The sequence below is a fragment of the Neophocaena asiaeorientalis genome, unplaced genomic scaffold, assembly GCF_003031525.2.
Source record: "Neophocaena asiaeorientalis asiaeorientalis breed wild unplaced genomic scaffold, Neophocaena_asiaeorientalis_V1.1 scaffold220, whole genome shotgun sequence".
Classification (NCBI taxonomy): Eukaryota; Metazoa; Chordata; class Mammalia; order Artiodactyla; family Phocoenidae; genus Neophocaena; species Neophocaena asiaeorientalis.
This window is the reverse complement of record NW_020174042.1, coordinates 2,038,791-2,063,362: the sequence shown is the minus strand read 5'-3', so window position 1 is coordinate 2,063,362 and position 24,572 is coordinate 2,038,791. Positions and strand designations below refer to the sequence as shown.

Here is a 24,572-nt window from a genome sequence, read left to right as displayed (position 1 = left end):
GGGCAAAATGCTGATAACTGGTGATAGGTACATAGGGATTCACTATACTAGTCTCTCTACTTTCACATATGATTGAAAATTTTCATCATAAGCTAAAAAAGTAACAAGATGGTTACAGCATTATCTGTAATGGGGAAAAATTGGAGACAACCTAAATGACCAACAAAAGAGCAATGGTGAACTATACTATGGCATATCCACATAAAGAATGTTCTCAAGAGGGAGAGCTATACACACTGACATGGAAAAATGTCTTTGATATATTACTTAAGGGAAAAAAACAAGTTCCAGTATGTTCAGCAAGAACCATAATAGCACATGTATACACCTGTATGAATACAGAAAAAGATCTGGACCCACACCCAACAAACTAATGATGTGGTTTTATCAGGGGAATGGAACTAGGAGGGGAAAATGGGGTGAGGGTGTATTTCTACTTTTTACTATTTTATTAATTTTTTAATTATTAAAAATTATGTATTAATATAGTAAGTTTTTCCAATTATATTTTTTAATTACCAAAATTTTGACTGTCGTTTTGAGGAAGATATTTCTGGTTATGTCAAATATTCAGACAGTTGAGGCAGATATTCAGCCATTCTCCACCTTCCTCAGGCTAACAGATCCTTAGTTTTGTTCAGAAATTGGGCACCCACGTGTTCCCCCATTACAGGAGTGAATGCTGAATAGTGTAGCCTGTCATGGTAATTCCATTCCCCTTGTTAGTGAAGGGACTGGGCAGGAACATGTGATAAAAAGCATACTGAGGGTCTTTCAGGACTGTCTTCCTTGCTCTCAAGAAGGAAGAGAAGAATCTCTCCTTCTTTTCTTTAGATGTTGCTGGGAGAGACTCAATGCGTGAAATTGCTGTAGCTAACTTATACCCATGAGGGGAAAACCAAGAAAATCACAGGAAGCTGGACTGGAGTCCTAGAATCACTGGGTTTGTTATTAAAACCTTGGACTTGTTCTGCCTCCAGACTTCCTGTTATGAGAGACAGTAAACCTCCTGAGAGCTAAAGTCATTTTTCCTTGGGTTTTTTGATACCTGTAGCCAAAAGCACCTTAACCAATACAGCTTTCTTTCTGACCAGAATTAAGAGCTTTTATTTTGTATAAGTTTATCTTCCATCACTTTTCCAAAACAGTTTTAAGGTGGCTTAAACAAAGACTATGTGACAGTTGGTAAAACAAGAACAGAACCATAATAAAGTGGAGTATCAGGATCAAGGACAAAGGAAGAAACAATATTCTAGGCCTAAAGGTTAAGAAGGCTGCTGGCTGAGTCCCCCTGTTCTAGGTATCCAACAGTCCTATCAAGCCATAAGGGGATCAAGCATCAGAGTCAGTTTTTACAAAGTTTGCTTCATTACATATTATTTACCTTCCCTTCCCATATCAACATTTTATTATGAAAAATTTCAAACATATAAAAAAGTTGAAACGAGTTTATAGTGAACACTATGCCCACTACCTAGCCTCTACCAGTAGTTGCTTTTTCTCAAAACTCTCTATTCTTCCATCCAACTATCAGTTTATCTTAATTTTGGATGCTTTTCAAAGTAAGCTGCATACATGAATACACTTCCCCGGTATTTTACAGCATTTCACTAACCAGAGTTCAATTTATGGTTCTTTTTTTTTTTTCTTTTGAGGTAAAAGTTACATACAGTTAAATGCACAAAGTACCTTCACTGAATTCTGACAAACACATAACCCATTCCCCTGTCAAGATGTAAAAAATTACCTTCACCCCAGAAAGTTACCTCATGCCCCTTCCCAGTCATACCTTCGCTTTTGAGATTGGTACACGGAAGCTCCTATGGAGAAAGAAAAGGGAATAGTAACTACTTTAGGAATAAATGAAACAACATAACTGCAGTATAATGCTAAATGTAACATGCATACCCCAAATACCCAGTACTTCTCTGGCAGTCACTTATTCACCAACTTCACCTATCTGGAGCTACGTTTGCCCAGTCCCTGTAAGCTTTACTCACAACAGGGCCCCAGGTCTAATGACTTTTCATGCAAATATAACATTCTTTGTGGTCTGACCTCCAAACTCACAGCAGACTACGTATTATAAAATCTGAATGGAAAGAAGGACTGACTACTAAAGGTATGCAAAGCAAAGAGAAATAACTGTCTGGCAAGGGTACAGACAGAAAAAGCCATAAAAAGCAGATACAAGAATTGAAAATATGTAACAATCAGCACCATCTGATGCAGGGACAAACAGCTCTACATGCTCAAAAGTATCCCTGGCAATGCAGCTGAACTGTAGCAGAGTGGAATACAGAAGTCCTTTGCCATTCAAAGTTTTGCTACCCTGGTTTCAATCATGTGTCAATGGCCTCAAAGGTCTATCACATGTAATTTTGCTGAAAAATGTTCCTGAATAACATGTGTGGGGAGGCTGCTGTGTGAAGGGCGAGTCAGTCACTTGGGAGAGAGTGAGCCTGGCTGGCTGCCCAGCACCTACATCTGAATTTGGCTTTGATGTCATGGACAGGTTGCTATGTACTCAGAAATAAGCAAAATGATAAAAACATTTCTTCTCAGTGAAAATGACCCTGAAAAAGGGGGGCAGCTGCTGGGGCTGATAACAGACGTGAAGATGTCTAAGAAATTGAAGCTTCTTGGCTAGAAAAATGTTTTCGGTACATCAATGAGTTGGCTCGGTTCTATGACATGAAAAAATTCCCCATATGTTCTCTAGAGATACAAAGCAAAAGTGACTCATGAAATTGCTTGAGTGCCCCAGTTAATACAAACACCGGATTGTACACAGGAAATGCTGGGAGTTTGGGGGTTTTGAGCACAAGCCACCATTCTCCTTGCTTGGCCCTACGATAAACCTTTCTCTGCTCCAAACCCCGAAGTTTTATTTGTTTGGCCTCACTGTGCGTCAGGCGCATTAACTTGTGTTCAGTGACAATTTTGGCGAAGCCAGCCTAGGGGTCTGTGCTCGTGCCGGGTCGACCCTGGCCAGAGGCAGCCCCTTCCCTGAGTGCCCAGCAGCTAGCTGCCAGAGCGCATTCATTCCAGGGAACTGGAAGGGACTCTCCCTGACAGGCGCCAGCCACCCCACAACGTGAGGCTGTTTGGAGTTGAGAAAAAAAAAAAGAAAAAGAAAAAGAAATGACATGCTGGAGTGGTATGTACACCTGCAGGGAAAGACAGAACTCCCATAAATCCCTATACTAAATATGAATTACCAATAAAAACTTAAATACAGGGTTCTTTGTTAATAGGTAGTAAGATAGAGCAAACATTTCTCAAAGACTCCTACCAAAGTGATTAAAAGAGAAGAACTTTTGAAGCTTTAAGAAATAAGTTTTTATTTATCTAGAAAACTCACTTCCCTGGAAAAGCCCATTCCAGTACAAAAGATATTTCAGGAAAAATCTGGCTGAACAATGAGGTGATTATCAGTGTTTCAAAGAGATCTTTCATTTTGTCAAACTGTTTAACAGAATTCATATTGATAGTGAGCTCCTCCAGCAATTTTAGAATAAGACTTTTATTTGCAAAAAAAATTCAATTTACACATAGCTTTTCAATAATACACTCACTGCCATGGGATCCACTATTAGGGGGAGTGAGGACAGAGAGTGAATGAGAAGCAAAAAAGCACAGAGACAGAGAAAGGGATTGCTGGGGAGAAACAAGCAAACTGACAGCTGTGTATCCCAACCCTGTTTGTAATTCTTGGTTACAAAGAGCACCTCTAGGCATTACTAAATTTATGATTACTAAATCAGTGTATCTCACAGTCTTCAAGCTGGTATTTACAAAGCATAAAATGGTCCTGTACCTGACATTCAAAATTCCTTTACTGTCCTATGTATTGTGACTTCATTCAGAAAAAAACCCACACAACCTCACACAACTTTTGTCACATGTAAATTGCACTACTTTGACAAGTTTTTCTTTAATTCTGAAGCTTACCTATTAAACTAGCTCCCAATTTATGGACAATATCCTCAGAATCATTTGCAAGTCAGCTGCTACCCAGACCTTGGGCTGTATTTAACAAATAGAATCAACTACTCAGAATTCTGGCTCTACCCAGGCCTGTGCTCTGCTGGGACAGGTGCCGATATGCACTGAAATGACCAGAAGTACGTCAGACAGCAGGACAGATCAACATTCAGTATGTTCCCCAAGTTGGATTACCTAAAGACTTCAGAGGAAAGCTTCTTGCCTCTTCTGGTTACAGACACAGAAATGGGCACTAATTCCAAAATGGTAAAATGACTTTTTATAATACATAAGTCCAATGAAGTTTGTCCCAGGCAGAAAGCAGAGATTGACAAAACAGTTGTATAGTGAAAAATTAACACTATCTGAAGAGAGGTCTGGCCTTTGCCATTGGCTTCTGGGAGATAATCTTGGAATATCATGCCTAATGGGAGTGTCGTTGTTTCCCTGGAGCCTTGGGTCACCAGACAGTCTAACATGATTTAGGGTGCAGGCTGGCCACACCGAAAGACCAATGATGTGGTTTAGGGCATGGACTTTGGGTCACACAATGTTAGTAGACTTCTGGAGGGACTGGAGGCTGAGATCAGCTACATGGGCAGTCAACCATGCCTACATGATGGAGCCCCAATAAAAACTGACCACCCACTCTCTGGTGGGTGAGGTTCCTTGGTTGGCAATACCCCACGCATACAATCACACACTAGTGCTGAGAAAGTAACGCTGTTCCAACTCCATGGGGAGAGGACAACTGGAAGCTTCATATTTGGTACTTTCTTGCATTCTGCCCTACATGCTTCTTCCTTTGGTTGATTTTAATCTGTATCCTTTCCCTGTAGTAAATTGTAATCAAGAGTATAACAGTTTTCAATAAGTTCTGTGAGTTCTTCTAGAGAATAATCAAACCTTGAGGGTAGCCTTGGGGACCACTGGATTGTAGTTGGTATCAGAGGTGAGGGTGGTCATGTGGACTGTTCTAATTCAGCAATTGTCTGAACTCCTGCAGTGGGTGTCAGAAGTGAGGGCGATCTTGTGGACTGTGTTCCCTCTAACTTAGTGAGCTAACTGCTTGCAACGGTGCTATTGTTCTTCTCTTCTGGCATCTAGCATTATCACACTTGTATTTGGTCAAGCTACTTGTATATGTGCCCTAAGCCTATTACTGGTCTCTGACCCTTGCGTGCCATACCCCTTCATACCTATCCTACAACTGGTCCATAGTAGATGTCGGTATACATTGGCTGGATTGAATCAATCATACACAGTATTAACAGGAATAAGCCTGAGGTTATTTTGATTCCTTCCCTCCCACAACCACCAATTTAAAAGGTATTGGGTGCTTCCCCAGTGGCACAGTGGTTAAGAATCCACCTGCCGATGCAGGGGACACGGGTTCGAGCCCTGGTCAGGGAAGATCCCGCATGCCGTGGAGCAACTAAGCCCATGCACCACAACCACTGAGCCTGAGCTCTAGAGCCTGCTCGCCACAACTACTGAAGCCCATGTGCCTAGAGCCCATGCTCTGTAACAAGAGAAGCCACTGCAACGAGAAGCCCGTGCACCGCAGCGAAGAGTAGCCCCCGCTTGCCGCAACTAGAGAAAGCCCGCACACAGCAAAGAAGACCCAATGCAGCCATAAACAAACAAACAAACAAACAAATAAAAGGCACTGGTGGCAACAACTCTAGCATTCTGTAGGATTTACCTTTGTTCTGAAAGAGCATCTGCAGGAAATAACTGATGTGCGAGAGCATGGTCCACAGTCTCCTTCATGGCAGAGCTTTTCACAAGTATGAATGAAATCTTTAATAAAAATGAAAAGAACTGGGAATGAAAATTGCAACTACTCATTTTCAGACTCCCAAATTAACTAGCCACAATGGTCTTCCACCTCTGTTCCCTGCAACTCCATCACCAGAGTTGAGGGAAGAAGGATGCTATCAATGCCTCTTCCTCTATCTTCCCTTCAACTGGCAGGCTGAGCCTTTTCCAGCAAGGACAGGCCCCAGCATTAGTCACAGCAAGATGCTCTGGAGCACAAGATGCTCTGCCTAAGTCAAAGAACAGATCTTCTGACTCTTTATTTAGACCTCAAGTCTCCAGGTTAGACTCGGATGTCCTTAAAATTGTAGCTATGGGTTACTTACTGAAGTACTCTTGACTCCGAAAATCACCTGGGGATCGTAAGTAATCAGAAACCATCATCCATGATCTCACTAAGTTCTATGAACATCTGGTGATAGGTGGCCTGCTAGTCATTCTGCTAAACTAGATTTTAGGACAAGTCCTGTTTCAAGGACCCCATCAGGGATCATCCATAGTCTTTCTCAATGGCTGCTGTTTACATGATGTATTTTTTCCATCCTTTTACTTTCAGCCTAACTGTACCTTTGACTCTAAAGTCTGCTTCCCAAACATGGCATATAGTTGGATCTTTTTTAAAAATTCATTTTGACAATCTCTGGTTTTTGTTTAATTCACTGACGGTAATGTTAGTATTGATATAGTTGGATTTATGTCTGCCATTTTACTTTTAGTTTTCTTTATGTCTCATGTCTTTTTTGTTAACTTAATTCTCCTTCGTTGCTTTCTTTTGCATTAAGTGAATATTTTCCAGTGTAACATTTTTTCCCGGTAATGGCATGTTCCATTATGTTTTCAGTTATCTTCTTAATGGCTGCTCTAGGGCTTATCATATGCATCTTATCAGAATCTACTTCAGATTTGTACCAACCTAATTCCAGTGAGATACAGAAGCCTTACACCCGTATAGCTGTATTTTCTCTTCTCCTCTTTTGTGCTTTTATTGTTATACATATTACATTTATATGTGTTACAAATTCAACAATACAATGTTAAAATTACTGCTTTATATGTTATGCCTATTAAAGAAGTTGAGAAAACAAAGGAGAGCAAGTATGTATTTATAACTTGTTATATTTATCTTATTTACCATTACTGGTTTTCTTCATTTGTTCCTACAGATCTAAGTTACCATCTGGTATCATTTCCTTATTCCAGTACAACTTTGATCCCACCCACCTCCTTTGTGCTGTTATTGTCAGATACATTTCTATATACTGTAGGCCTAACAATACAATTATATGCCTATTTTATACAATCACTTTTTAAATCAGTTGCAAGAAGAAGAAATATGCACTTATACTTTCTTTTATAATTATGTAATTACTTTACTCTTTGCTTTTTCTTGTGGATTTAAATTTACATCTGGGTTACTTGGTATCAGCCTGAAGACCTCCCTTTACTATTTACTGTAAAGTACATCTGCTAGCAGAGAACTCTGTTTTTCTCATTTTTGAAAGACTTTTCCTGGATATAAGATTCTTGGTTGGTAATTTTTTTCTTTCAGCACTTTGAATAGGTCATCCCACTGCCTTCCTGTTGTGATGCAGTGTTCTCCACTGTTTCTGATAAGAAGTCAGCTGTGAATCTTATAGTGGTTCCCTAGTATGTAATGTGTCATTTTTCTCTTGCTGCTTTCAAGATTTTCTCCTTGTCTTTGGCTTTCAGCATTTTTACTATGTGCCTAGGTGTGGATCTCTTTGAATTTATCCTACTGGAGTCTGTTGAGTTTCTTGGATGTGTAGATTGTCTTTCAATAAATCTGAAGTTTCCCACCATTATTTCTTTGAATATTTGTCTGCTCCTTTCTTCTCTCCTGGTGTTCCCATTACACGTTTGTGTGCTTAAAGGTGTCCCACATTTCTCTTGAGGTGCTGTTCATTTTTATTCACTTCATTTTCTCTCTGTTCTTTGAATTATATAATCTCTATAGATCTATCTTCATATTTATTGATCCTTTCTTCTGCCAGCTCAAACTTACTGCTGAGTCCCTCTAATGAATTAAAAATATTAATTACTGAAAAACTCCAGATTTTCCATTTGGTTCTTTTTTTTATAATTTCTATCTCTTTACTGATATTCTCTATTTGATGAAACATTGCCTTTATACTTTCCTTCCTTTACCTCTTCAGGCATGGTTTCCTTCAGTTCTTTGAATATATTTGTAACGGCTACCTTGAAGTCTCTGTTAAATTTGACATTGGTCACTCTCACAGAAAACTGAAACAGAAAGTTACTGTTATACCTGTGGGGTTTTTTGTTTTTGTTTTTTTTCTGTTTGCATACTTTGTAGTTTTTTGTTGGAAACTGAACGTTTTTGGTAATATATTGTTTGCAGCAACTCTGGATACTGCTTCTTCTTTCCACAGCTTGTTTTTTTTGTTGTTGTCTACTTGTTTGTTTTGTGACTTGGCTAAGCTATTTTAGTGAAGTCTATTTCTATTATAGTATGAAGCCATTGGTGTTGTTCTTTAGATGGCACAGCCTTGGGCATGTGCACAGTCACCCTGGGAGGACAGTGGTTTTAGCAGGGTTCTCTTTGACTGTCTCTTTCCCTGATCTCTCTGTTAAGCTGTCTGCCTCATTAGGTATTACACTCAGTCCTGAGGCTCCACTAATTGCTAGCTGATTGCTCTATTATTTTCAACAATGTCCTGGGGCATAAACTGCTCAGCAGTCTGATCCAATAAAATTTGGGCAGAGGTAGTCTTTGAGGCAAATCTGTGAGGTTTGTTCTGACCCCAGGATGGTTCCTCTTAGTTATCTCCTTCCCTGGGTCTCTCTGGTGAACCAGTTGGTCTATAGTTTACCTTGTTGCTCTTAATTAAGAGGAGCTATTGTTTTCTAAAGGGCCCTTAGGCCTGAACTTCCCCACACTCTCTTTCAAATTAAAGTCAGTTCCTTTGGGGAATATTTTGGAACTCTTGCCTTATGGACTGCTTCTCCCCCCACCCTGTCACTCAGTCACTACTATGGGTGCTGGGTGAGATAGCAGCCTCTAGTTTTCTTAGCTTGCTTCTCTCACTGTGAAACCTCTCTCCTACAAGTGAGCTGGGGTGAGGGTGACTGAGGCCCCAGTACTCCTGCCTGTTGTGACTAGAGTAGAGCCTCCAATCTATGGGTGGGCTGTGTGGAGGAAGGGAATCCCCAACCTGTCAGCTGTGATTACCAGAAATTTAGCCTTTTCAACTTGGAGTTGGTGGGGTTGGGCGGGGTGGGGGGAGAAAAGCTGGTGGTTCACTCCTCCTAGCAAGTAACCCTTGACTGGGAGCTGAGGGTAGATGAAGCCCCAATTTCTTGGGCACACCCATCCTGAGTGGAGCTTTTGTTGAGCTGAGCTGGGAAGGGGTGGGGAAGGAGAAAGTAGGTTGTGATTCAAATGACATACACTCTTGCTGTTCTTACTGAGTTTTAGTAGATTTTCTTCATTTGATGTATGCCCATAGGACAATTTCCAGAGACTTTAAATGGTTGCTTTTTTATAGTTTTCCCCAGCTTTGCTTGTTTTGCTCCTCATGCTACCATCCTGAAAGCAGAACTCCACCTAGTCTTTTGTACTAAATCTATGTGTCTAGGATGGAAATTTCCTACTGGGTGAGATACTAAGACCTAACAAGCTTTCTATAGATAAGCCAGGTCTGAATAAACATGAGAGCCACTGTTACCACTAGCCATGGGCTTTTCTTTGAGATTCTCAATCCAACTCACCTTAGTTCCTTAAAAGTGTTCCATGATTAAAACTCTGCTGAGGTATAGCAGTTACTCTTGAGTCCCTTGAGCTGGTCTTGTCCCACCCCCAGGTCTGTTCATACTGACAGTTACTGTCCTTCTCTTGCTCAAGTCCCTTTGTATTAACTATTTCACATTTCCTCTTTCTGTCGATGCCAACAAGCTATCTTAGCCTCTGGGTAGGATTTCTGGTCATTATATATGAAATTCTTACAAAACTGACCCATGTGCTTTCTGAAAAGGGAAGACCTTTATCATCCTTCTTGATTTGGAAGTCATCTGATCTCTGTTTCACAGGGCTTATCTTACATTTTCACAGTAGACACAGAGAAGCAACAGACAACTGATTCTCCTGATGAGGTTGAAATGTATTAAAATATGAGAAGAGGGGATTTCTTCTCTATACAAAATTTTAAAGTCAGATTGAGAAAAGGAATTACGTAGGGTGCTCCTACTGGTGCTTGGAAGAAATGTGAAATCTCTCTTTTTGGAAAAATGCAAAACCAAACCTAAAGATTCTATCTTTATCACAGTTAGTTATAGGAACACATCTCTTATTCAAACTCACTTGCCCAATTTCATTTTTCTAAACACACAGCCTTTGAACACTCACTCAGGAGAGAAGCTGCCAAGTCACTGCAAACACTGTACATATCCATATCCCAAGGACTGCCTCAAAAAGTCTCTGTCAGAAGCTCAGACTATTACACTATAGCTAATCCCAACAAATGTTTTCTGGTTTCTATAACCAAGTAATCAGAAGCCCCAAGTCAGAAGAAAGGGAGAGTCACTAAAGGTAGGCACATAGGCATACTGAAAGCATTCATAAGAAAAAAAACAACCAAAAGCTTTAACAAATAAATAAAACAATTCAAACTGTACACTGCTATGGGGAAATCACCTGAGAAACCTCAGCAAGCCCAGAGGAAATCAGTGTATTCAGCATAATACAATAACTGAGGTTCAGGGAAATGATGACTCTGGGTCAAATAAGGGGAAAGAAATCGTCTTCAGTATCCTCTGTTTAAAGAAAGAAGGGAATGTAAATTTTAGAAAAATGTCCCTCCAAAATGATGCTCAGGAAGTGTTATCCTCAGCTATATGGGAAACCTAGCTGTAGAGAAAGACATTTCTTGAGTGGTTCAAATGAATGAAGTTTAAGTGTACTTAAAATTTCAGTTCTTAAACACCTCACTCCGTTATTTTAAGATGTTTCTATTATACGAAAATGTTTCTAAACACCTGTTGAACCCTAAATTAGTAAAACGATACCTGGCATTCATACTAGTGTAGGCTGCTAAGAGAAATCATAAACACCCCAATGCCCACTCCCCCACAAAATAGTATCTAACCACAACTGTCCTGAGTCGGCAATAAAATACCTGAATTAGAAAGAGAGATTGTTTGGGCAAATGTGAGTTTTCAGAAATATAATCTGAGGAGGAAAGAAAAAGTACCCACACAAATTTGATCATAATATTTAGAAAAACCTCTGATATTGTAACTAGAATTATGTACTATTTTGTTTAAGTAGCCATTGCTGCCAAAAATTTACATTCATATTTTTAAAGACAACTTTATGCCTACTAATTACCTAAGGAACCACAAGGCAGAGGCTTGCCGCACACTTTTCCACAGGAAGGGACAGGATCCATGCATGTTTTCCGACTGCTACTTCCAAGTTCTAGCAATTGGCTGAGAGGGGTTTGCCCACAAGGGCAACAGCGCACCAGCTGGGGGAGCCGTGGGCATGGCTGGCAGGGCTGAGGGTGGCACACCTGTGAACACATGTGGTTCCCACATTTCAAGTCCCTGTTAAGAAAAACAACAGACTATTACATAATTGTTGCATAAAATACAGCTTTATTCTAACTGAGGAAAACATCAAACCTTACTTGCCACATATCTTTAAACAGCCAAAGTCCCCAAATCCATCAGACTTTCCTACGTCTGTTCCACATAACACGTCTCGGGAGGTGCTGCCACAGTAGCATACTTGAGAACATAATTTCAGAAACAGGAGATTAGTAATCTGTACAGGTGTTTAAAATATTCTAAACAATCTATAAGAAAACACAAAATGCTATTCACTAGTGTTGATTAGACCTGATGCAGAAATAAATGTGGCTTATACAGCAGCTCTAAGCCCCACTTAAGAGCTTCACCACAGAAAAAGAATTAAAAAGGCCTTGATAGACTCTGTCCATATCTCATGGTGCCCCTGCAGCACACCTCAATATGAGCATTAAAGTGAAGCAATCCTTTAATGTAAAAGACTACTCTCTGGTCCATAATGTCATGGTTGAAAACCATGGATTGTGAGGCTTTCTGGGGTATTGCGGAGATGCTGCAGGAGATGGAAGCTAAACTGGTGGTAGTTATGGAGGAGGTGATAACTGGATTCCATCCTCACTTCAACCAAGCAACAGATATTTAATACTTCATATCTTGGGGTTCACATAAAATGCTTGGAAAAAGTCTCTGATGCTAAAAAGAAATTTAAAAATAGGCACAATATAAAATCCTTATTAATTTGTATTCTACTATTGTTAAATTTGAAGTAATCATGTTTGAGTACTGACAATGAGTAAAAAGTGTTTCAAATAACTTGAGACTTTTATTTACTGCATAGATAACCTAGTCTAATATCTATAGATTTTTCTATGGGTTGAAGAAATAATGGGTTACTTTATTTCTTGAGATCAGCAATAAGCATGTGTTATATTTAAGGAGTTAGTTTCTAAAGGAAACTAAAAAAAAAAAAGTTTCTGACTAATATGTAACAAAGTCTGGTAAGGACTAATTTTCATCAACTTAGATAATTTTTCTGATAAGGGCCACTTTACATTTTCAGTTTATAATGAAAACTTGTTGTCAATAAAGACATTAACCAAGACTCTTGATTTTTAAAATATACATTTACTCTTCCAGTAAATACATGTGCAGTTCCATCCCCTGTTCTAAAACTCATTATCAATAAACTTATTAGAAGAATTAATACAGGTGCAGGAAATACAATTAATATTGGTGGAATCAACAAACTGGTGAACAAACCCTAGCAACTGAGAGCTTCTGCAAGCAGGCTTTTCTTTGCTAAGTTTCTGCTCAAATAGAGCAGAGGCTTTTTTTCAGAGACATAGGACAGCTGTGAACCAAAGAATCAAGGGTCAGAAAACTGTGACAATAAATTCTTTTCAAGTACACATGGAACATCCTCTAGGATTGACCACATACTAAGGCACAAAACAAACCTCAACAAATTTAAGAGTATAGAAACTATTTCAAGCATCTTCTCTGACCACAATGGCATGAAACTAGAAATCAACCAAGGGAAAAGAAATGAGAAAAAAACGATTACATGAAGACTAAACAACATGCTACTAAAAAACCAATGGGTCAACGAGGAAATCAAAAAGAAAACTAAAGAATACCTCGAGGCAAAAAGTCTGCAAGTAACAAATGCTGGAGAGGGTGTGGAGAAAAGGGAACTCTCTTATACTGTTGGTGGGAATGTAAATTGGTACAGCCACTATGGAAAACAGTATGGAGGTTCCTCAGAAACCTAAAAATAGAATTACCATATGATCCAGCAATCCCATTCCTGGGCATATATCTGGACAAAACTATAATTCAAAAAGATACACGCACCCCTATGTTCACAGTAGCACTATTCACAATAGCCAAGACATGGAAACAACCTAAATGTCCATCCACAGATGAATGGATATATATACAATGGATGGATATATATACAATAGCCAAGACATGGAAACAACCTAAATGTCCATCCACAGATGAATGGTACATATATACAATGGAATACTACTCAGCCATAAAAAAGAACAAAATAATGTCATTTGCAGCAACGTGGATGCAACTAGAGATTATCATACTAAGTGAAATCAGAAACAGAAAGACAAATACCGTATGATACCACTTATATGTAGAATCTAAAATGTGACACAGGGCTTCCCTGGTGGTGCAGTGGTTAAGAATCCACCTGCCAATGCAGAAGAAACGGGTTCAAGCCCTTGTCCGGGAAGATCCCACATGCTGCGGAGCAACCAAGCCTGTGTGCCACAACTACTGAGCCTGCGCTCTAGAGCCTGCGAGCCACAACTACTGAAGCCCGCATGCCTAGAGTCCAAGCACCGCAACGAAGAGTAGCACCCGCTCGCCGCAACTAGAGAAAGCCCACATGTAGCAATGAAGACCCAATGTCGCCAAAAATAAAATAAAATAAAATTAAAATTAAATAAAATAAATAAAATATGACACAAATGAACTTATCTATAAAACAGAAACAGACTCACAGACATAGAGAACAGACTTGTGGTCGCCAAGAAAGGGGGGGTGGGGGAGGGATGGACTGGGAGTTTAGGGTTAGTAGATGTAAACTGTTACATATAGAATGGATGTACAACAGGTCCTACTATATAGCACAGGGAACTATATTCAATGTCCTGGGATAAACCATAATGGAAAATATAAAAAAGAATGTATATATATGTAAAACTGAGTTACTTTGCTGTACGGCAGAAATTAACACAACATTGTAAATCAACTATACTTAATAAAAAAAAATTAAGCATGTAGATCTCAAAAAAAAAAAAGAAAGAAAGAAAAGAAAAGAAAATTGTGACAATAAAAACAAAAGTAGAGCCCCTGATCAATCAGGAAATAATGTGAGTACAACACTAAAAACTCTACTATGCTTAGGCACAAGAGACAGAAATATGAGCTGATGACAGAAGAGTTGGGTGGAGTCACTGCTGTTTAAAGAGTATTAAGGAACCAAAGACAGTCTGCAGAAAGGTCTCTGTTGCCAGCCTGAACCTGTTCAGCATTTTTACCAACACGTGAATGAAGACCCAGAAGGAATGCTTATTAAATCTCCAGATAAGGCTGAAAGCGATCTTAGGAGAATTACAATTCAAGAAGATAAATAAACTACACTGATGGCCAAAATGCTCTGCTAGATATTTAATATAGACAAACAAAAAGTCTTCAACTGGGTTTGAAAAATCAGCTACATACACAAAAACAAAAAGGAAGAGACTGGGATCCATACAAATCTGACAAAAAAGTGTGATTCAGCCCAATATGTACCAAAAGCTAAAAATCGTCCAAATCAAAGGGACTCTCCCACACTACAATCTACACTGCTAAAACCAAACTGCCAATATATATTTAACTCCTGCCTTATCTCAAAATGGATTTGAGGCAGCATATAAGGATATATGAGATATATCTAGAGAATGTAAATTAAAAGATGTGAAAAGAAAAAGAAAAACAATGGTAAGGACAGAGTATGAATCACAGCTAAAAAGTACACACTATAAAGATGAACATTAGGTCAGTTATACCAGCTTCCTAAGATATAGTCTTTGAGGAAAAACAACTATTCTTGGAACCAAGACCAGACAAGACTTTCTTCCAAGAGGACCCATAAACAGAATACTGAGTAGTATATGGCACAATTCCCTATATAAAATCCTTATAGTGCACAGCACAAAACATTTCATAGGGGTATTTTTTTCTTTTCTTTTCTTTTTTTTTTTGCAGTATGCGGGCCTCTCACTGCTGTGGCCTCTCCCGTTGCGGAGCACAGGCTCCGGACGTGCAGGCTCAGCAGCCATGGCTCACAGGCCCAGCCGCTCCGTGGCATATGGGATCCTCCCAGACTGGGGCACGAACCCGCGTCCCCTGCATCGGCAGGCGGACTCTCAACCACTGCACCACCAGGGAAGCCCATGGGGTATTTCTTATTGTAAGTGCAAGCACTGATCAACAGCATCACACCAAAGTAAAATCTAGTAAAATAAAACTATATAACCAATACATAGTAGCTCAGGATCCCTGAAGATTAGAGGCAGTCACACAAACAGAGGAACTACACAATATGTGGTCCTTTGAGACTCACTTCTTTCACTTAGTATAATGTTTTTGGAGGTTCATTCACTTCATAGCATGTATCAATACTTCATTCCTTTTCATGGCTAAATAATATTCCTTTTTATGGACATATCACATTTATTCCATTCATCAGTTGATAGGAATTTGTATTGTTGACACATTTTGACTATTATGAAAAATGCTGCTATGAACATATATTTACAAGTTCTGTATGGACATATACTTTCATTTCTCTTGGGTATATGCCAAGGAGTTGAATTGCTGGATCATATGGTAATTCTATATTTAACCTTTAAAGGAACTACTGGACAGTTTTCTTTTTCTTTTTCTTTTTTGGCCACACCATGTGGCTTGTGGTATCTCAATTCTCTGACCAGGGACTGAACCTGAGCCATGGCCGTGAAAGCCCAGAATTCTAACCATTAGGCCACCAGGGAACTCCCCTGGACTGTTTTCTAAAGTGGTTATACTATTCTACCCTTATTGTGGTTTTAATTTACATTTTCCTAGTGTTTAAAGGTGTTAAGCACCTTTCATGTGTTTACTGGCCATTAACATATTTCTTCTGTGAAGTACCTGTTCAAGTCTTTTGCTCACTGTGTGAGTTGTTTGTCTTTTTTTGTTGATTTGTAGGAGTACTTTATCTTTTTCTTTTTTTCTTTGGTAGGAGTACTTTAAATATTCTGGATACAATCTCTGATTTATCAATTCATTTTCTTAATGTGATAAAGTTCAATTTATCAATTATTTTCTTTTACGGTTAGTACTTTTGCTGCTGCTCTATGAAATCTTTGCCTGATCCCAAAGTCATGAAAATATTCTCTTATAGTTTTATCTGGAAACTATGTTTCTGGGTTTTACATTTAAGCCCATGACCCATATAGTATTAATTTCCATGTAAAGAGTGAGACAGGGGTTGGGGGTCACTTTTTTCCCATATATACATCTAGCTGTTCTAGGACCATCTGTAAAATGACTCCTTTTTCCACTGAATTAACTTAATATCTTGGTTGAAAATCAACTGACTGTATATATTGAGGTCTATTTCTGGACTCTATTGTCTTCCATTGATCTACTAGTCTACCTTTACACCAATAACCACAATGTCACAATTACTGTAACTTTGTAAGTCTTAAAATCAGGTCTTTCAACTGTTCCTTTTCAAGATCACTTTGGCCTTTCTGGGTCTTTTTCAAGTAATTACTGCAAAAAAAATTCACAAGCAGTTACTTTTAAACAGCATTAAAAAAAATCTACCATCCAAATTCTACAGGACAATGACCTATACTGGTAGTATGTAACCAAAATAATGAAAACCACCTAGGGAGTTCCCTGGAGGTCCAGTGGTTAAAGACTCTGTGCTTCCACTGCAGGGGGCGTGGATTTGATCCCTGGTAGGGGAACTATGATCCCGCATGCTGCAAGGTGTGGCAGAAAAACGCCCCCAAAACAAAAAAACGTCTAATCATTCATGTATCTCCAGTTCTCTCTACCCAAGGTACCAGACCTAATAGAGTCTTTGTGACTACAGGCTTGAAACAAATCCATGTCATCAAGACAACCATAAATAAGGTTCCAGAAAAGTACCCAAGTACTGCTGGCTGGTGTGCTCACCACTTACCTTGGTTCAATATGATCCGACAAGGCTTGCATGGACCCCCATGGCACAGCTCAGCACAGTGGTGCTGACCACAATTCAAAACATTCTCACAAGGGTTAGAACAGTGGACTGAGATGGCCTGACCACAGCGAACTGTGTGCCTGTAAAAATAGATGTAAAGACAGTATTAGTCTAATGTTGGACATTGAGGTCCTATTTGACAGCTAAACTAACCTTCCCTCAAAACCTACTAAACCTTTTCTCTTTGCCCAGTTTCCCCTACTTTTTCTGTTTCCCTCTTCCAATCATTTCCTCAATTCCTCTTCCCTTCTCCACTCTTTCTTCTTTTTCCTCCTTTGCTTTCCTTATTTCCTATTCTGCCGTTTTTCTCCCCCCTATTTTCTGGCCAGTGAGGAACTGAGGGCCTAAGTATTTGTTACAATGTGATTTCTTCTCTGAGTTGAAACAGCATGCAGGAGGGGAAAGAGCCTGGAGCTCCCTTAGTATCTTACAGAGGTGGGTAGGGAGGTTGGGAGGTGTAGTCGTAATGAACATTCTTGGAATGAAAGCACAATGGCATTCTCCTGGGACCTGGCACTCTGGCATTTTAGGCAGTTATGATGCTTAAGAACATACTGTATGTACTTTGATTCAGGATGGGGACATCATTCTGGCTTTTTTTCTAATAAACATCCTGATTTTGCCAACTTATCCGCTAGAGAAGGATATGAGGCTGCTGCTCTTAGACAATCATCTTCAGGTTTCTTTCCAAGGTAATGGTTTAGACCTTGGAGTCTACTCTCCCACAAAAAGTTTTATTCTATCCCCCTATTCCCACTTCAACTACATATTTTAAGAAGTCACTGTTACATACATAGATGATCAGTTTCCAGTGCTCAGTGTCAAGGCTAACATCAACCCCTTGAGGAAGACACTATTATTTCTACCATACGATAAGAAAAATGAGGCTCACCAAGAAGAAGCAACTTGCCCAGGTCAACAACTAGTTAGTGGCAGAGCCCAAATCTGACCTGGGCTTTTGACCTACAGCCCCTTGCATGTGACTCTGTAAGGCCACACTACTACCCTTGTAAGTTCAGTAAACATTTAAAAAATGCTTATCACTGAAAACCTGCACTATCCCATCTCGTCTTGTGGTTCAGAAATCATTCTGTGGTCTTAACTGGGCCTCTACAGCTATCAGTGATCCTTGCACTGATAAAACAGGAGAACTTGCATTATAATGAAAAGAGAGCGGGCTCTGGGGCTACTTATTCTTTCATTCAACAATATTCACTGAAAACCTACACACCAGATACTATGCTAGGCATAGATAAGTGACCCTTGCCTCCTGGACCTTAGCAGGCCTGGGTTCAATTCCTGGTTCTTTCACCCACTAGAGAGGTTAAGAAAAAAGTCCCTGTCACCTTGGCCTTGCATCTGAAATGGGTAATCTCACTATTTTATAACGTCTTAATCACCTATAAGATTGCAGGATTAAGGCAGCACAGGAAATTACTGTTTACGGAAAAGTACTATTTACACCTACCATTTATTAATGGTAGTAAATAAATACTATTTGCACCTACCTACTAATCTTTCATTTTAGAAATTCATACATAAACCATTAATGTGGAAACTGAAGTCTTCTTTGGAGTACAATTCTAACTTTACCTGGTCCGTCCACATTCACATGTTTTAGTCATAAATGCAGGGCAGGGTGGGCAAGGTCCAGGATGGCAGAGACTGAAAAAGAAAGGCTGTGATGAATAAATCATACCCATGTATCCAAACTTAAACAAAGCTGCCCCAGCTGGGCCCTACTATGAATATGGCAGCAAATAAACTTCCTACGAAATGTTTTAGTATTTGTCTAAAGTTGATCAAACTATTTAAACAAAGATACCAACAATGTTTTTATATAGAAAGAATCGATAGCAGTATCATCTTAGAATATTTAATGAGAAAAGTCAAAATACTAGTTTTATTTGGGTCTGATAGTCAAAGATAACATTTCTAAATATGGTCTCGGCCCACTTAGTACAGTGAGTAGGGATAAAAAGATCCTGCCACTCAGGATGGCCAATGGGGTCCTTTAGAAGTTCAGAACCTGAGCAAAGTAACAGAGCTTAAATCTACTAGATCCATGAGAAGTACAGACATTTTCTCATCAGCTGGTAAAGTGACAACCAGGTGATAGGCTAACAACGGGAACATTGAAAAGAAGGTTGCTTGGGTGAGGGGAGGCATGCTGGTAAGTAACAAAGGGGAAAGGGACTCATGGAAAAAAACCGTGCCTAATTTTTGCTATAGGTCAGAATTAGGCCTCTGAATAGTACGCTTTTTATAGGAGCTATGCTATAAAGAGACCAAAGAAAAAATGAACAAAATGGAAATAAATTCCAATTCAAATAAATACTGCCCTCTTCGAAGCAGACACCCCTGGTAAATTACACATCTGTACAGAAATATCACTACTTAAAACATTTTGGGAACTTTGCGGGTGGGCAGGGGGGACACCTATGTGATGGCAAATCACAATCCTTTGGGAATTAAAAGCCAATCAGAGGGCACTTCCCTGGTGGCACAGTGATTAAGAACCCGCCTGCAAATGCAGGGGGCACGGGTTCAAGCCCTGGTCCAGGAAGATTTCACATGCCGCGGAGCAACTAAGCCCGTGCGCCACAACTACTGAGCCTGCACTCTAGAGCTGGCGAGCCTCAACTACTGAGCCCATGTGCCACAACGACTGAAGCCTGCATGCCTAGAGCCTGTGCTCTGCAACAAAGACAAGCCACAGCAATGAGAAGCCCGTGCACCGCAATGAAGAATAGCAACTGCTCTCCGCAACTAGAGAAAGCCTGCATGCAGCAATGAAGACCCAACGCAGCCAAAACTAAGTAATAAAATAAAATAAATTAATTAAGAAAAATAGCCAATCAGAGCCAAGTGTAATTAATCAAGTGGGTAACAGAATTTGCTATAAAAATCAGCTGTGCCTATAAAGTGGTCTGGTTGGATTTTTTATTTTTATGAGCTTTAAACACTGAAAACAGTCCAGGAACATGTGCCCGGTCTCCTAAGATAATCCATTTTGACAGACAGAACCCACAGGAGACATAAGATTAACCATGCTTCTTTAAGGATGAGTATCATTATTCAACAGTTATATTTCACATGATATACCTCAACCCTTTCAGGTGAAATTATTTTCATGGCTGGACATTTAAATAACTTTATTTCTTTAAACAAATTTATTTATTTTATTTGTTTTTGGCTGCACTGGGTCTTCATTGCTGCAGGCGGGCTTTCTCTAGTTGCCGTGAGCAGGGGCTACTCTTCATTGTGGTGCGCGCGCTTCTCATTGAGGTGGCTTCTCTTGTACAGTACGGGCTCTAGGCGCGTTGGTTTCAGTAGTTGTGGCACGTGGGCTCAGTAATTGTGGCTCACAGGCTCTAGAGGGCAGGCTCAGTAGTTGTGGCACATGGGCTTAGCTGCTCCACGGCATGTGAGATCTTCCTGGACCAGGTCTCAAACCCATGTCCCCTGCATTGGCAGGCGGATTCTTAACCACTGCGTCACCAGGGAAGTCCTTAAATAACTTTAGACTGATAGACAAACTGCTGGTCAAGTGTGGATGATTCCAGGTTATTTCAAATATCCCTGAGGCCTGGACTTAACCCCAGGTTCTCATAACCTTCAGAGCAGTGGTTCAGAACACTGCCTACATATTAGAATCACCTGGAAAAAAACTACACCGCTTAGACCCACCCCAGGAGATTCTGATTCAATTGCTCTGAGGCAGAAACTGGGCACTGGTGTTTTAAAGTGCTCCTTAAATGACTGACCACCTGATCTGTATCACAGTGGTGTTCTCTGACAGTCATGACAGGGCCCCATTTCTGCTGAAGGCTTCCTAAAGATAATTCATGTGTAGGATTAATTTCTTGTTACTGAATTTACTAAAATGCCAACTAAGGGAAGGAACAGATGAGTTCCTGAGTTCTGACCTATGGAAGCAGTCAAAGGAAGAGGAAGGGCTGATTGTCCAGCAGATGGCAGACCATGCTGTTTAGCTCAGTCTGAAGAGCTCTCCCCACAATGATATTCCCCAGCACCGTCCCTGCATCCTGATCACAAGACCTCTGATCCAACCCTTGCTCCATGCAATAGAAGCGAGGTACCAGTGGAAATAAGTATGACAGTCTGATGTCTGTTTCCTCTTAGATTTGGGTAATAAAAGCAAGTGTTACCATTTCTTGACCACTTACCATGTGCCAGGCTCTGTACCAAGTCTCTTGAGTGTGTTAATTAATTTAATATTCATAGAACTCTGTAACTATTTTTTATCTATCATTATTATCTTACAGGTCCAGAAACTGAAGCTCAGAGAAGTAATTTGTCCAACAGCACATAACCGTTAAGAAATAAACCAAGGAATTAAACCTTTGTCTGAAGCCAAAGCCTACAGAAATTTATTTGTAACTGATCAACTGTTTATTATTGTGCATCTCCCTCCTCATCTGTAAAATGGAGTGATAAATATCTATACATCACTGGGCTGTTGTAAGGATTCAACGAGTCAACTTTTGCAGAGTACCTGGCACAAAGCAAGTGCTCAGTAAATGATACCACACTGTCCCTCACCCAGTCCTGTTACGTGCTAACCAGATATGTGTACTTAGAGCTGCAAGCAAAGCGTGTTCACCCGGAATCTCCAGGAGTATAGTGTTCCAACTTACAGGTTACAGGAATGTGGGCAGTCGTGGCCAGGCTGTTTCTTTCTACAGACCTCACCACAACTATGTGGAATTTCATTTCTGCTCCATTCAGGATTCTTTACCTTGCCTAAAACATATCAAATAAGAGAGTCAATGGTATAAACTTCAACTACATCCTAGACTTCGATGAAATAATATAATATAGCCAGACAGCACGAAACATCAGGATGGTGTTCATTAGTTCAATAAACACATTGTTCTAAAATAAGAAGGTGGATGTAATGCTACTCATCAAAAGCTTCACTGAGTATGATAAATTCTGGTTTGTCTGGAAAAGACAAATCGTCATTTTTACTGATGAAAATGCCACTTTGACTAATGGACACATTTAATTTACGATTTAAACAAAACCTACAAGATAAGCTTTCTGTAAATGGGTCTTTGAATTGATATGGGAATATCTACTGTAAGGATCAGAAAGAGGGAATAAGGGAAGAGAGCAATGGGGGGAGGGGAGAGGCAGTAAGAAATGGAAAGGACATAAGTCCCCCAGTATAGTAGGAACTCGCCTATTCTAAAGTTAAAATACAAGCATAAAAGGGTTATAATTTTTAAATCTTTATTGGAGTATAACTGCTTTACAATGGTGTGTTAGTTTCTGCTTTATAACAAATGAAACAGTTATACATATACATATATCCCCATATCTCCTCCCTCTTGCTTCTCCCTCCCTCCCACCCTCCCTATCCCACCCCTCTAGGTGGTCACAAAGCACAGAGCTGATCTCCCTGTGGCTGCTTCCCACCAGCTATCTATTTTACGTTTGGTAGTGTATATATGTCCATGCCACTCTCTCACTTTGTCACAGCTTATTCTTCCCCCTCCCCATATCCTCAAGTCCATTCTCTAGTAGGTCTGTGTCTTTATTCTCTAGTAGGTCTGTGTCTTGGTCTTCATGACCATTTTTTTTCCTATTCTTTTTGTTGCAATGGTAAATGGGAGTGTTTTCTTAATTTCACTTTTTCATCATTAGTGTATAGGAGTGCTAGAGATTTCTGTGCATTAATTTTGTATCCTGCTACTTTACCAAATTCATTGATTAGCTCTAGTAGTTTTCTGGTAGCATCTTTAGGATTCTCTATGTATAGTATCATGTCATCTGCAAACAGTGACAGCTTTACTTCTTTCTTGATTTGGATTGCTTTTATTTCCTTTTCTTCTCTGATTGCTATGGCTAAAACTTCCAAAACTATGTTGAATAAGAGTGGCGAGAGTGGGCAACCTTGTCTTGTTCCTGATCTTAGTGAAAATGGTTTCAGTTTTTCACCATTGAGGATGATGTTGGCTGTGGGTTTGCCATATATGGCCTTTATTATGTTGAGGAAAGTTCCCTCTAGGGTTATAATTTTATAATCAATGTCACTCCACAAATTTTAGTAAGCCTATTCCATGAACTTAGTGCAGGGGCAGGATGAGTAAAACTGAGGCGCGGGACTCCTCCTTGCCCTTGAGCTATTCATCCTCACTTGGGCAATTTACACCCTAAATGAAGCCTGTTCCCAGTCCTTGGTCTCTGCTGTTCTCTCCTGTCTGTCTCTTTCAGAAATCTTATTCATGCTGTGTGGTTCAATACATCTAAAGGCCGATGAGTCCCAAATCTACATTTTCTGCATTGCCCTGAATCCTCAGTTTCAGTCCTACATGTCCAACCGTCTGCTGAACATCTGTGCTTGGGGTTTCACAGTCACTTCAAATTGCCTATGTATCTACAGTCAAAGTTAGCATCTTCCCTCTTAGATTCCACCCTCTCCAGGGTTCCCTATCTGTTAGTGACACCATCACTGTCAGAGTCACACAAACTCAAAAACTAGAGGCATCCTCCTTTTTCTTTCTCTATTCTATTTAGTCACCAAATCTTGTCAATTTTCCTACATAGTGTATCTCACAACTCACCTCCCCCTCTACTCCTGCTGTTCCTCTCTACTGGCCAGACCTCATCTCTAGACTATTAGAATAGCTCCCCTGCCTCTGTGCTTTCTTGTTCCAATATGGTGCCCAGGTTTTCTCCTACCATCTCTCAGTGGCCCAACCTCTTTTCCCTGACTCTCAATGATGTTTTTTTCCTTCATCTGCCAGAGTTCTGCATTAGACTCCTTCTCACCCATTACCCTTTCACCTACTAGAATCCCATCTATTGCTCTCACCTGTGACTATCTTCCCTAATTCCTGATCTTTCTTCAAACATTCCTAACTCCTTGGAGAACAGCTTCCACTGGATGTCTTACTCCTCCAACTCAACACTTCAACTCCAACTCCAACTGAACTCATTGTCCCCACCAAACCTGGTTCACTTGCCCTGCCCTTTTCTGTTCTTAGTATCACCATTTCCAAAAGCATGAAACTTTGGAGTCACATTTGGGTTCCTTCCTTTCCCACTGCTGTTAATTCATGTTTACCTTTGAAATCTTATATCCCTTCCTTTCTGTTCCACTCTAAAACCCATTGCAGACTTTGACTATTCTTCATCTGGGTTACTGTAAGTCCCCAAACTGTTTAGGTCCCAAAATACTCTACTACTGCCACCAGACTAATCTTCATAAAGAATCAGGGAATTCCCTGGCAGTTCAGTGGTTAGGACTCTGCATTTCCACTGGAGGGGGCCCAGGTTTGATCTCTGGTTGGGGAACTAAGATCCCACATGCCTTAGCACGGCCAAAAAAAAAAAAAAAAAAAAAAACACACACACACACTAATGC

At 39.9% G+C, this 24,572-nt stretch overlaps 1 protein-coding gene across 6 annotated transcripts in view; it reads right to left on the bottom strand.

The window, feature by feature from the left end:
- NFX1 (nuclear transcription factor, X-box binding 1) overlaps positions 1–24,572 on the bottom strand; it is a 72,573-nt gene that overhangs the window by 29,126 nt on the left and 18,875 nt on the right. For all 6 annotated transcript variants that reach the window (XR_003004332.1, XM_024753789.1, XM_024753790.1 and 3 more), the window contains exons 5-11: positions 21,838–21,943; positions 18,770–18,841; positions 17,117–17,256; positions 11,475–11,574; positions 11,174–11,391; positions 5,693–5,790; positions 1,790–1,820 (exon numbers count right to left, since the gene is read on the bottom strand). Coding sequence is in view for 5 of the 6 variants with exons in the window: in XM_024753789.1 (XP_024609557.1) it covers positions 1,790–1,820; positions 5,693–5,790; positions 11,174–11,391; positions 11,475–11,574; positions 17,117–17,256; positions 18,770–18,841; positions 21,838–21,943 (765 nt within the window). In the remaining variant the exon portion in view is untranslated. The remainder of the gene's footprint in view (positions 1–1,789; positions 1,821–5,692; positions 5,791–11,173; positions 11,392–11,474; positions 11,575–17,116; positions 17,257–18,769; positions 18,842–21,837; positions 21,944–24,572) is intronic.